Raw genomic sequence first — 13,336 nt, forward strand, 5'->3', positions numbered from 1 at the left:
TCAAAATCAGCGGGATGTTTACGGTCAAAATTCGCCCGTGGGCGGAGCTAAGCATCCTGATTGACAGCCTGAGTTTGACTGTCACTCGAATGTCGTGTGATGATTGGCTGGTTTATCAAATGATTGACAGTTATCCCGCCCTTCGTGAATAGGCGGCCATTTTTGTTACAAAAGCCATAGAGGTGTTGAGGGAAGATGGCAGTGTTGTCTTACAAATTATTGTCACCAAAGCTCACCCACTTTTTTTGTATTAAAAAGTATGTCTGTCTAAGTTTGGAATTAATGATGGGTGTAATATAATGTAGTATTGTTGTGGGGTGTTTTTTTTGGCTAAATTTACACTGTTGAACCAGATTTTTTAGTATGTTAACAACTTGTGGTAAGATTTCAATCCTATTCAATATTGTTACATTTAATGTTATGAATATGTACAAAAATTCTCACAAACCACATATTACCGAAGACTATGTCTACTGAAAAAGTGGTGACTGTAAAGTTCCAGAAATTATATTCTGTACTTGACCATCGCACCCCTCCTGAAACTGACATGACGTGACATACGGCTAAGTATGGTGACCCATACTCAGAATTTGTTCTCTGAGTTTAACCCATCCAAAGTGCACACAGCAGTGAACACACACACACACCGTGAACACACACCCGGAGCAGTGGGCAGTCATTTATGCTGCAGCACCCGGGGAGCAGTTGCAAGTTCCACGTCGAACTGCTCCCGGGCACCTCAGTCGTGGCCAGTCTGAGACTCGAACCCACAACCTTAGGGTTAGGAGTCAGACTCTCTAACATTAGGCCATGACTTCTCCAGTTAGGCCACAAAACTGTTGCCACAATGTATAAAGTACCGCAGTTTGAGTTCAACCAATAGCAAGGTCATGACTTCGAATCCCACTGCTGCCAAGCTACTACTCATGGGTTTTTGCGCGAGGCTTTTCTAAACTCCTCAGTTGTATAAATAAGATAAATGCTCTGTATGACAGTGTCTGCCAAATGCTGTAAATGTAAGTGGCTGAGCCAAAAACCTGTTCCATCATGACAGTAGATTACAGAGTACTTTATTAATCCCCAAGGAGAAATATGGTGTCATGCCCCTATGTGCAAAATCTATAAAGACTTGGTTTTCAAGACTGGAGACAAAGAACTCAAGTGTTCTTCACACAGCTCAGACCTCAACCCCACTGAACACCTTTGGGATGAATAGGAGCGTTGGCTGGGTGCCAGATCTACTCGCCCTTCATCAGTACCTGAGCTCACTAATGCTCTTGTAGCTGAACGAGCACCAATTCCCACAGCCGTGTTCCAACATCTAGTCGAAAGCCTTTTTATAATAGTGGAACTTATAATGGTAAAAGAGGGGAATAAATCTGGAACGTGATGTTCAGAAAGCACAGGTCAGATGCCCAAATACTTTTCATCAGTGGACATCGTCTCAAAACATCTTTACAAAACATGAGAAATATAGTATAAAAAGTTTAATATGATACAAGCATTAATATTATACAAAGGTATAAGATTTATATTATACATGTTTAAATGTGTTAGTATGTTTCCCCAAAAGGGAACCCATCCTTGTTTTGGTGACATTGGACGGAGTAAGAGTGTTATTATGAATAATGTCCTTTCTACAGCCAGATACAGTCCAACAATTGTGGTTGTCCTCAAAGACCACATGGATTTGGCATCTCCTCGTCGAATGCCCAAATCTTCATGCAGCTTGACTGGTACATCTCTAGATGCCTGAGGATCCTCACAAGGTTGGACTCTTCTTATCAAGGATCCGAAATCTACATGAAGCGGAACACAACTGGATCTGGCACAATCTCTGGATGTCTTGGGACAGTTTATTCCCTCACCAGCCTCTCATTTTTCTCTCTCTGTAGGTTACTAAGAAAAAATAGAACCTTTGTGGTATTAAGTCACTTAGCTAATTGAGTCTTCTTAGAGTGTGGTTCGTATTTATTTATTAATTTTTGTAATAAACCATTTAATAATCTTAAAATTATATACAGTATATGGTTCAATTTTGGGTAACTGTACCAACTCAGTCTATTAGAAAATACTGCTGGCTGATGAAACAGAAATAGCAGCAGGAGCAGGCGGACGTGGGATTTAATAAAAAAAAATAAAAAAATAAAAAACTCTCCACACAACTCTAGAATGGAGCTTAAATCTGATCAGTGCAGCTTAGAGAATTTCAGCTCTAACATACCTGATTCATCAGGGGAAATTCACCAAACTGTGATGGATTCTAGACATACTGTACAAGACCAGAGTTGGGTTCTCATAAGATCTCATCATCCTTGTGGAACCTAAAAAACTAGAAATGAGAACATAAGATGTGGTTGCTTGCAAGATATAATAGTTTTTTTAACATGGTTAGTGTTTCATTTATTTGTTTATTTATTTATTTATTTATTTTCATTCCTTAATTCAAAACTTAATTTATGATCCTTCATGACGTTACATGCGCTGTTCGAGAGAGACAATCACTGTACAGTAGCAAACGACCAGCAATATATTTGCATGTCTTTAATGCAATATTGTCATCCATCATCTTTTTTAGCATCTCAGCCGTTCTCAGTTCAGTTTTTATTTCACAGAATGCATGAATCCTGTTATAGGACAGTGTTTATGTGATGAGATGGAGAAGGCTTAGTGGTTAAGGATATCAGTTGAATCAATTGAATCAAAGCTATGTTAATATTAACATTATTCACAAAACACTTGGAGGTGTGCGGTTAGAGATAAATAATCGTAGACAGGGTGATGTTACTTCTTTAATCTTATCATATGAATTGATGTTAATGTTACCAACCTGAATATTATTATGTTCCTGTAACATCACATAACAAATTATTATTCCTTTTACACCACAGAAAGTTGCCAACAATTTTTTAATTCTATTGTATGTGTATATTTAAACACCCTCGGGGGTTTCCTCCGGGTACTCCGGTTTCCTCCCCCGGTCCAAAGACATGCATGGTAGGTTGACTGGCATCTCTGGAAAATTGTCCATAGTGTGTGAGTGTGTGAGTGAATGAGAGAGTGTGTGTGCCCTGTGATGGGTTGGCACTCCGTCCAGGGTGTGTCCTGCCTCGATGCCCGATGACACCTGAGATTGGCACAGGCTCAGCGTGACCCGAGAAGTTCGGATAAGCGGTAGAGAATGAGTGAGAGTGAGTAAAACACCCTATTAAATCAATACCTTTTTTTAACAGATCCCAAAGACAATATCTCAGGCTAATTCATACAGTAATACATTCTGCTCACTGTAATGAAAAACGATGATGAAATAGTTAAACCAGTGTGTCCTGACTTTTAAATTTATAAAAATGTGACTCAACAGGAAAGACTAAAAGTCCTGAGCTATCACATTATCTCATTTGCTTAAAGCTACTCATCAGCGATTAGCTTTCATCCATGATTTACTGAGAAAATACCCAGAGACAATGAAACTGTCTTGAAGACCCAGGACAAAAGCCATGCCAATTTGCGTCATGATTCATTCTGGGAAACTGTGAAATCGAGCCACAAAATCCCAGCATGATTTATGGAGCTGTGATCAAAGCTTCACGTTGGGTTGCAAAAAAAAAATACAAAAAAACCCCAAAAGCCAATCCAAGATTAGTGTGCAACCTTAAAAAGACATTTTATAAGCACATAATCCAACCCTTTGATGTCGCAATATTTGTGGGAAATCTTTGAGAAGGTTACAGGTTACGGAGCTGTATTACGTTATTATTCTAACTGCGCCTATAATTCTTCGCAATTCCATAGCAATTACATTTTTATAAGCATCTTATATGCAAGAAATAAAACATGACAGGGCATATTGTGAAAATAATTAACAACAAGGTGGTGTGATGAAGCAAAGTTAACGCTTGTCTTTTATTCCTCGCACATGATTGCCAATCATTACAGTTCATTCGATGAAGAATAAATACATGTAAAGTAGTACTTTTTATCCATGTTGTCATCAAAGCGTTCTAAAAACGGTATCCAAGTTATGGAACCATCATAAAAACAAGAAATGGCCGTTGCCACACTAGCGCCTTTGTTCTTTCTTGTTTGACAATAATAAGATTAAATTGCAGCTTACTGAGAAATTTTTTTTTACCTCTGTTACAAAGCGATGACACGTCCAGCACGCAAGTCTTGTGTTAGAGCTTAAGCAGCTCCTGACCAATCAGAATAAAGATTTATTTTTAACGTATTCGTTCTTTCGGCATCTGTATACATTGCTTTTTAAACCCTGTTATCAAATGACAGAGTTCTCAGCACGCTTATGATGATTTATGAACGTGAGATTCTTAGGAAATGTTAGACAAATCTCTTTGTCAGCTCAATTCATCTCAAATTTCCAACTAAAGACTGCAGTCTTTGGAAGTAAAAAAAAAGATTGGAGAGGTAAAATAGGATCAGGTTTCCAGTGCTACAAATCTTACAAGCAATTAATAAATACTGGAGTGGTGTTTATGGAAACGTCTTTGAGGTTGAGTGATAATCTTGGATCGTTTTTCGCATCCCGACACGAAGCTTTGATCACAGCTCCATAAATCACGCTGAGATTTTGTGGTTAGATTTCACAGTTTCCCAGAATGAATCATGACTCAGTTTGGCATCGCTTTTGTCCCACGTCTTGTCCTTCGGTTTCTCCGGCTCTGTATTATGCAGCCGTGATGGATGAAAGCTAATCTCTGAGAAATTAGCATTATGCAAATGAAAAGCCTGAATACTGAACGCTAGTGTTAATGTCTGCCTTGTGTTTTTAGTAGCACAGTAGCCTTGTTATGAAACATCCGACGTATGATTCGAAGGTTCTCAAGAAATATCTCAGTAGCCATTGCTTTTAATTTCTTTTTCCATGTAAAACTACTGTATAAAACAAATTTGGAAGCAAAAAACATTTCAGCTCTCAAGAGCGTATAACCAGCCGAGCATCTGCTACAAACTTTACATTACTGGTCATTATTTTCCTCTTAATACCTTCTTACAATGTGCTGAACCTGTTATTACTACAGGTTATGTTTGGAAGCATCTAAAAGAGGTTTGATGTAGGTTCTGTTTGTAAATTGTAATAGCAGCGTGAACTAAACCTGGACCCGATAACAGCACGCGGAAAAGTTTTGAATATTGACAAATTTACCCGATAAATTGTGCAGTATTGGAAGATCGCAGCCAGATATACCTGGATAAAAGAACTCGTTTGGATTTAAAAAAAAAAAAAAAAGAAAGAAAGAAAGTAGAAATTCAATTATTTTATTCGTATAAAATAGCGTCTTTTCGTCGGGTGGGTATGAGATTACAAATAACACTAATCTCCTTTTAATGCAGCACTTTTAGTGAAATGTTATACTCAGCATCGTGTTTCAAACATACGTCAATTTAATAACACTCGGCTGATACGTTTAGTCTGAAGAGATTTAATTAGGATTCCTGTGGTGTTATCTCACACTGAACTGCTCTTCGGACTGTGACTCTCTTCGAGTTGCAGCCACATCGTATTTTCATGGAAATAAAAAACAACAGCAAAAAACCCCAGACTGACTCGAGCGCTGTGACGGCCGGCACAGTTACGGTGTGACTCGGCTGTCATGTTCAAACTCAGATGAGCAGCCAGCCAGCCAGCCTTGATGTACTTATTTATGCACAGCTTGTGCATGTAAACCAATTGCAGGGAGATTTGCACGAGATTGGGGTCACAGTGGAAAGGCAGGGATATGAATTAGCTTGGTTTCAAGTCACTGACTATCTGCTTATATTGCCTTTAGCATAACCCTTGTTCAGCCCTCGGCTGAAACCCTTTCACCTGCTTCAAGGCCATTCCAATGATTCATGTCAGGTTTATTTGATCTGGGATTTATGTTATGAGGTGCTTCCTTTTCAGCTTAATTCCTGAAAACCCACTGCACCTCCACATAATAATATGTATGTAGGGTGAGGAGCTCAGTCACTCGGGAGGAGCTCAGAGTAGAGCCGCTGCTCCTCCACATCGAGAGGGGTCAGCTGAGGTGGCTTGGGCATCTGTTCCGGATGCCTCCTGGACGCCTCCCTGGGGAGGTGTTCCGGGCATGTCCAACCGGGAGGAGGCCCCGGGGAAGACCTAGGACACGCTGGAGGGACTATGTCTCTCGTCTGGCCTGGGAACGCCTCGGTATTCCCCCGGAAGAGCTGGAGGAAGTGTCTGGGGAGAGGGAAGTCTGCATGTCCCTGCTTAGACTGCTGCCCCCACGACCCAGCCCTGGATATGCGGTAGAAGATAGATGGATGGATGGATGGATGGATGGATGGAATATGTACGTATTGATCTTAGACCCCTTCCTGGTCTCAAGTGTCCCTTATTGACTTGCGCTGATTTTTCATCTTCCAGCTTTTTTTTATTTATTTATTTTTTTGTAACTGCAAGAGTTTTGTTTTCCAAAGAACAAACCATTTAGCATTTCCACCAACATCCTGATGGTAATGGTTACGTTTGGAGTAGTCAGTTAACCTTACTGAACCTAGCAGAGATGTGATGATTACGTAGCTACGTAATATCTGTATTCACCGGGCGGTTTCTTCACTGCCGTCAATATGGCTTGTTTAATTTTGCTAAAAAGGCCACGATCGAAGGCACACTGATACTCGTTACCATCAAACTGACAGTTCAAGAGCAATTAAAAGGAGCAAAGGCAAATCGATATAAATGTGCAAGCAGTAATCATATGGGCTCAAGCACTTGATGATTCTCCCAGACAAAAGGACAATATATGCATATTTGTTTAAAATATAAAGCTGCTTTATAGGACAACAGGTTGCAGGGATACTAGTCCTTTAGTGGATGGCTGATATTTAAGTCTAGGCCAGTACCACATCATCTGCAGTCATGAATGAATTGTTCACATCTCTGGTGAAAGTCGATGTTGGGTCACAATGTTCAGGTAGCGTCTAGCCCATAGATACAGCATTTACACATTTAATATCAAGGTGACTACTTTTTCCAGTCTCAGGTCGAATATGATTTAATGCAAGTGTGATGAGAATTGTTTTAAATGTGTAGGTCTTGGGTTATTATCTCAAAATGATATTGTGCGAAGCTTAATGGGGAAGTCGTGGCTCAGCGGTTAAGCCTTTAGGTTAACGATCATGATGTAAAGAGTTTAAATACCTAAATCAGCAAAATGGCCAATGTTGGGTCTTGATCAAGGTCATTAACACTAAACTGCTAATACTATTGCTTATAATTGGGTTATGTACGCTATTATTGGGTTTCAACCTTAGTATCATGTCATAAAATGGGTTAGATATTATTGGTTTTATTTATTATATATATATATATATATATATATATATCTCAACAACTTAAACCAATAGTATTTTATATAACTGAACATAAACTAATAATATAGTATATAACACAGTAAGAAAACATAGAGCATATATATAATGCTAGTGAAACATTTTGTTATATACAAAATTTTGTTATATAAGTTTTTGATTAATAGATTTCAACTATATCCATTGGGTTATATAATGCATTGGTTTATACTGGTTAATATACTGTATATCAACTGGTTTACAAAATGTACAGTACCTTTGAGATATGTACTCTACAATTGAGTTAGAACAATATTGCTGTTATATAAAAACTCACCTCTTTAGTCAGGCGTACACACACATATAATACATCCCATAAAATTATGCACCAATACTTTAGACTTGCACCTTTTTTATGAACAGGTGCAAGTCTTTTCTCTTTCTACCCATCCCGAGGCATCCAGACATTGTACCGGCTCCGATCGTCTTCCGTGTGATGAAGATTTTGGACCTCCACTGAGATGAGGCTGACTCTATGAGAATCCGGAGACATCTACAGATCTACCAGCTCCAGTTGGACTCTATGATACCAAGAGGAGATCTGAACTCCATGTGGTCTTTACACCAATTCAACACTTGTTTGACTGTATATTTGTAATCTCACCCCCAGCTCCACCCATATGAGGATGGGTTCCCCTTTGAGTCCGGTTCCTCTCAAGGTTTCTTCCTCAATTTAAGTGAGTTTTTCCTTGCCACTGCTGCCTGAGTCACCTCAGACTTGCTCATAGGGGATACATACATACATACATACATACATACATACATACATACATACAGACATACATACATACATACATACATACACACTGTGAACTATATACATAATTTTTTACTATATTAATTCTTTTTTCTCCTTATGCTTAACTTCTGTTCTATGTTTATGTTCTGTAAAGCTGCTTTGAGACGAAGCCCATTGTAAAAAGCGCTATACAAATAAACTTGAATTGAATTGAATATACTATATGATCAGGTTATATACACTGCATTATTGCTATGAATGTTGTACGTTCAGTACATTTTACATAAAATATAAGAATATACAATAAAGACAAACTGAGGCAAATTGTATTTATTCCTTTTTTTTTTTTTTATAAAACCATTCTTTAAAAAAAAACTGGCATTTGTTCTATATTGTTGTTTGTAACTGTGTAAAATAATGTCACTGAATTACATCGGTGTCCATACTGGGCAAAGAAGAGCCACGAGTCCACATACACACGTAGGAAGTGCGGAACAGAACAAAATTAAAACCGAGACATCACGGCAATGTGTTCCTACAAAACAGGTAGGAATGTCAGCACAGCATAATACTGCAACAATAAGAAAAATAATCCAGTGTTAGACAAAGTAAACTAAAAAAAAACAAACAAAAAAAAACTATCGTGTGGAAGCGAATTGGGAAACGTCCGTCTGACCGACGCAACACAGGAATGGGAGCACACCAGAGTTTTCCATTAAGGTCGGATGAAAAACAACTCCGAAGTGTCTCGAGAAAGGCACGTTCGTGTAATTAAGAGATCTTTGAAAATGTCATAAAGCAGACGGAGAATGTGAAGGATTTAAAATGTGACATTTCTATAAAGCGACGGTTTTGTAGAGAACCCACAGCAGGACACTTCATTACTTTCATACATTTAAAAGCTCTTTCAGTTGCACTCTGTGCTTTGAATAATGCTAAGACTGGATTATTGTTGTTGTTTTTTTGCCCTAAGATTTGGGATGAATTTCAATTTGACTACATGACAGAAACAAGTATGTCTGACAGTTTACCTATTTATGGCAAATCCTGCATAAAAAAAAAAAATAATAATAATAAAAAAGAGGAATGGCACTGTATGGACTTGGGAAGAACAACAATCGGTGTTGGTAATGACATGAAGAATGAGAAGTGATATGAAAGATAAGGACTGATTTTATTTATAATACTTTAGGGTATAATCTTCACTGGGGGAATCGGTTTCTGTACTGATTCTGCAGAGCTTCAGATGATTTACTATTACAAACCTATTTAGATGATACCTCTTCAAGTCCATCTGATCGATGGGTTATATATCAAATGAGGCGAGGATAAATAATCTTACACACAGATTTTTGGATTTCTCAACCCCGGTAAAACAATTAAAGGACCTACGACAGTATTAAGTTTCCTCTCTCTCTATTAAACCTGCCTTGTAAAATAAACGAACAGAAGAACGTCTTACCTTTAACATCTATTACCACAGTATACGTAGGACCGCGGCTGTATGTATTCTTCATGGTTTTTTTTTGTTTTTTTTTTTTGAAAATGTGCAAATTAATATTCTGATATGCGGGAAAAAAAAAACATATCGAATGGCGAGTAAAGGCGTCGTAAAGCCTCTCCGAAGAAGAACGTCGTGTACGTATTTAAACCTTAAATAGCGACAAATATCTTAGTGTTTTAGTTCCAAAAAACAATCTATTATACAGGCTCAGAAATGACTGTGCAACGTGTTTAGCATGGAGAAGCTTATTTAAGCTCGCGATTTAAAGATCTCTTACGACTAGAGATAAAGCTTATGATCACAGGAGATGGTGAGGGTGAAAAACAAAACTAAACAAAATAAAACAGGAAAAAAAGTGAACTTTGGGCTGATACGCGAGCAGCATGACCGAGGCGCTTTTTCTTTTTTATTTCTTTTTTTTGCTTTCGTTCGAATCCTATTTGGACTCCCAAGTGCACCCTGAAAGGTTAGGCACTGTGACATTGTCGCATTGTTCAGTCGCTTTGCAGGACGTAGCGAACCCCGCCGACTCTGAAGAATCGACCGGGACTGAAGGCTGATGAAACGAGCATGCAGGTAAGAGCTAGAGAGTGTATCCCATCATGCATTTTGATTAGAGAGAGAATTCTGGTCAAAAGCCTTCAGGGTCCTGTTAACCATATTCTGTTCAAGTCCAGGACTGTGCGTGGTTGTGTGTGTGTGTTTGTCTCCGTGTTGCATCCAAGGTGGCCATGGCCACAGTTAACCTTGGCAAAAGGAGTACAACATGAACAAAGGGGAAGTGTGTGTGTGTGTGTGTGTGTGTGTGTGTGTGTGTGTGTGTTGTGCCAAGTTAGTCCAACTGCCAAAAAATAACCCCTGCTGTAGTGTAAAACAAACGATGCGTATCAGACAAGCACAATGATATGTCATACATTTTTTGACAGCAGGACTTCATTAAGCACAACAGCCGCCTCCAACCCCACCTCCTCCCTCCATCCATCTCTTCTTGACCAGCTCGCTCCCTGGCTGAGGGTTCCACCGCCTCCGTCTTGTTATAGCCCTAGATGGGGTGACACGAGGCTCTGTTCTACACCTTTTGGAAAAAAGTCTCTCATGGATATCAGGTTAGAGTCTCTCGATGTCTCTGTATTTTTTACGCAGTATAGACACCTGGTCCTTAAACAAAATGGGGTCCAGTCTCATCTGGGAGTGGACGAGGGGCATGCTGCCAAACCAGCTGGCAAATTTGTTCATGCAAGTCTGCCGCTGGGCAAAGTGGTCCGGGTCTGCCCAACGAGAGGCTCGCGATGTCTGCTGGGGGAAAAAAAAAGAAAAAAATGTACAGTCAGTTTGGTGAAACTTTGTAAAGCAACACATGCATCCCAATTCTAATTCATGCTGCATGCTTCTGGATTAATAATTGATTCCTGTATGAATAACAGATGAGTGGAAACGGAGATAAGCTGCGGTCATTACTGAGGTCAGGATTGGAAAGAGAGCATAAAGATTTGTTTTGGAAACTGGCGAGTTCTCTAAATAGAGAAGAGAATGAACCATACATTCATTCATTCATTTTCTACCGCTTATCCGAACTTCTCGGGTCACGGGGAGCGTCAGGCATAATCGGGCATCGAGACAGGATACACCCGGACACTACGGACAATTTTGCCAATCAACCTACCATGCATGTCTTTGGACCGGGGGAGGAAACCGGAGTACCAGGAGGAAACCCCCGAGGCACGGGGAGAACATGCAAACTCCACACACACAAGGCGGAGGCGGGAATCGAACCCCCAACCCTGGAGGTGTGAGACAAACGTGCTAACCACTAAGCCACCGTGTCCCCCGAGAATGAACCAGTTAAACATAATGGTCTTTTTGGGAAATATATTTCCTTTTTTGACTGCTGAGTGTGAATCTTATGAACCATCTAAACAAAGTCAAACCAAAGACAACAATGGTAAGTCACATGACATGGGACATATAAGACGGTGCTGTCGTTTCCTGGATCGTTCTATGTTAAAACTTCTTCGAGTTCACCGACTGGGCAAATAATGAGGTGACTATTACGTAAGAGTTAACCTAGTGGTTTATCTGGTGGTTTCCAGAAGGTTACAGAAAACAGTTCAATCGAGGTAAGCGGTAAAGACGAAGTAATAAAGAACACACCTTTGGTGATTATTGACTAAATGAAAGTCAGTTCCTGTTATCATTTAGGTTACAGCTGCTATAAACATAGCTTATTTTCTTAGACTAAACATATCTCGCTGCTGTCACAGCTGCTGTTAGGGAAGAACTGAAGGATTCAACAGTCCTTGTGGTATAAGCAAAAAAAAATCCTTAATAACAATAATACGTTTCTGGCACTGGAGCGGAAATGTGGTACCTGTCCCATCATGGTCTCCTTGTACTGCTTCTTCTGCGTGACCTTGATGGGGGGCATCTTGGTGACAGCAGACACAAGGAAGTTCATGAGGATATCTTCACAGTTTGATAGCTGGTCAACCATGTTCTTCAAGCTGGCTGGCAGGTAATTTGCGTACAAATAATTGTAATATCTAGATGAGCAAAAAATAAATAAATAAATAAATAAATAAATAAGAAGAAAGGCTTTCAAATTCTTTACTTCACATGTCCTATAATAGCCTGTTAGGAAGCTAGGGTCAGAGAGCAGGATTAGCTTTGATACAGTGTCCCCACAGAAAGAACTTACTCGAGGGCTACGACAGGGCTTAAACTCATGACCTTCTGAACACTAGCCCAGGGGCTTAAAGGTAGGGTCTCCGATGTTTGAGAAATGCTTCAGAAAACTGTCGGGAAGACAAGCTAAACAAAAAATCAAAACAAACCTGTGGCCGATGAGCAGTAAGGGTTTTCACATCGACATGGAGGATAAAAACAAAGAAAGAAAGAGAAGAAAGACTTACGATAAGGCAAGAAGTAGGACGTGTTAATATAGGATCAGCTTTCCAGCGCTGGAGAGAACTGAAGGAGCAGGAAGTTGGCCACATATTCACAGGTTGGAGTTTCCCGAGTCAATAACTCCTGAGCTAAACGCTGTTACTACACAAATAACACCTCTTTTCTATCGTAGTAATGTAGAGAGGCAGCTACAACCGCGTTTTGTGTAGTAACAGCGTTTAGCTCAGGAGTTATTGACTCAGGAAACTCCAATCTGTGAATATGCGCACATGCACACATGCGCACTGAACACGCTCTCCGCCCATATTGACAAGACCCGCCCCTTTCTGCTCATTGGCTACACGTTTGTTTCGATTTTTGTTTTGTTTGGTGGCCCGACGCAGTTTTCAGAAGCATTTCTCAAATATCGGAGACCCCACCTTTAATTACTGAACCTTTAACTACCCCTGGAGAGTACAATCCTGTCAGAAGGTTCGTAAGTTTTCCATAACAAGCAGCACTGAAATCATTCTCTCCTCGTAAAACCACCTTTTTATGTTTACCTGTGGTAAAAAGCAGCTCCAGTCAGCACCATCGAATAGTCATTGGTCCACTTGGAGGTATAGCCCCAGCGCTCTTTGTTGACGTCCCAGAAATGGCTCCTTGCTGGATATCCCACAATCCTCTCAGGGAAGCTTTGCCAAACAGTGAAGGCGAAATCCACCTATGGGATAAAAATCCGAGCTCTGATCTGACCTCACCTTTCTTTGGTACAATTCTTATCGTGCTTGGAGAATCTGAGATAAAGCTTATCGTCAGGTTGATAAAGAGCTGTGATG

General features: G+C 39.8%; 1 protein-coding gene across 2 annotated transcripts in view; it reads right to left on the bottom strand.

The window, feature by feature from the left end:
* Positions 1-8,425: 8,425 nt before the first annotated feature.
* Positions 8,426-13,336, bottom strand: part of ext1a (exostosin glycosyltransferase 1a) — a 55,555-nt gene continuing 50,644 nt past the window's right edge. Inside the window, exons 9-11 of one of the 2 annotated variants that reach the window (XM_027157649.2) lie at positions 13,061-13,221; positions 11,983-12,154; positions 8,426-10,907 (exon numbers count right to left, since the gene is read on the bottom strand). In XM_027157649.2, the coding sequence (XP_027013450.1) occupies positions 10,722-10,907; positions 11,983-12,154; positions 13,061-13,221 (519 nt within the window). In that variant the 3' untranslated portion in view covers positions 8,426-10,721. Of the gene's footprint in view, positions 10,911-11,982; positions 12,155-13,060; positions 13,222-13,336 lie in introns of both variants that reach the window. The other variant, XM_027157648.2, reaches the window with a different exon arrangement.

This window comes from Tachysurus fulvidraco, chromosome 25 (genome assembly GCF_022655615.1).
Source record: "Tachysurus fulvidraco isolate hzauxx_2018 chromosome 25, HZAU_PFXX_2.0, whole genome shotgun sequence".
NCBI classification, from domain to species: Eukaryota; Metazoa; Chordata; class Actinopteri; order Siluriformes; family Bagridae; genus Tachysurus; species Tachysurus fulvidraco.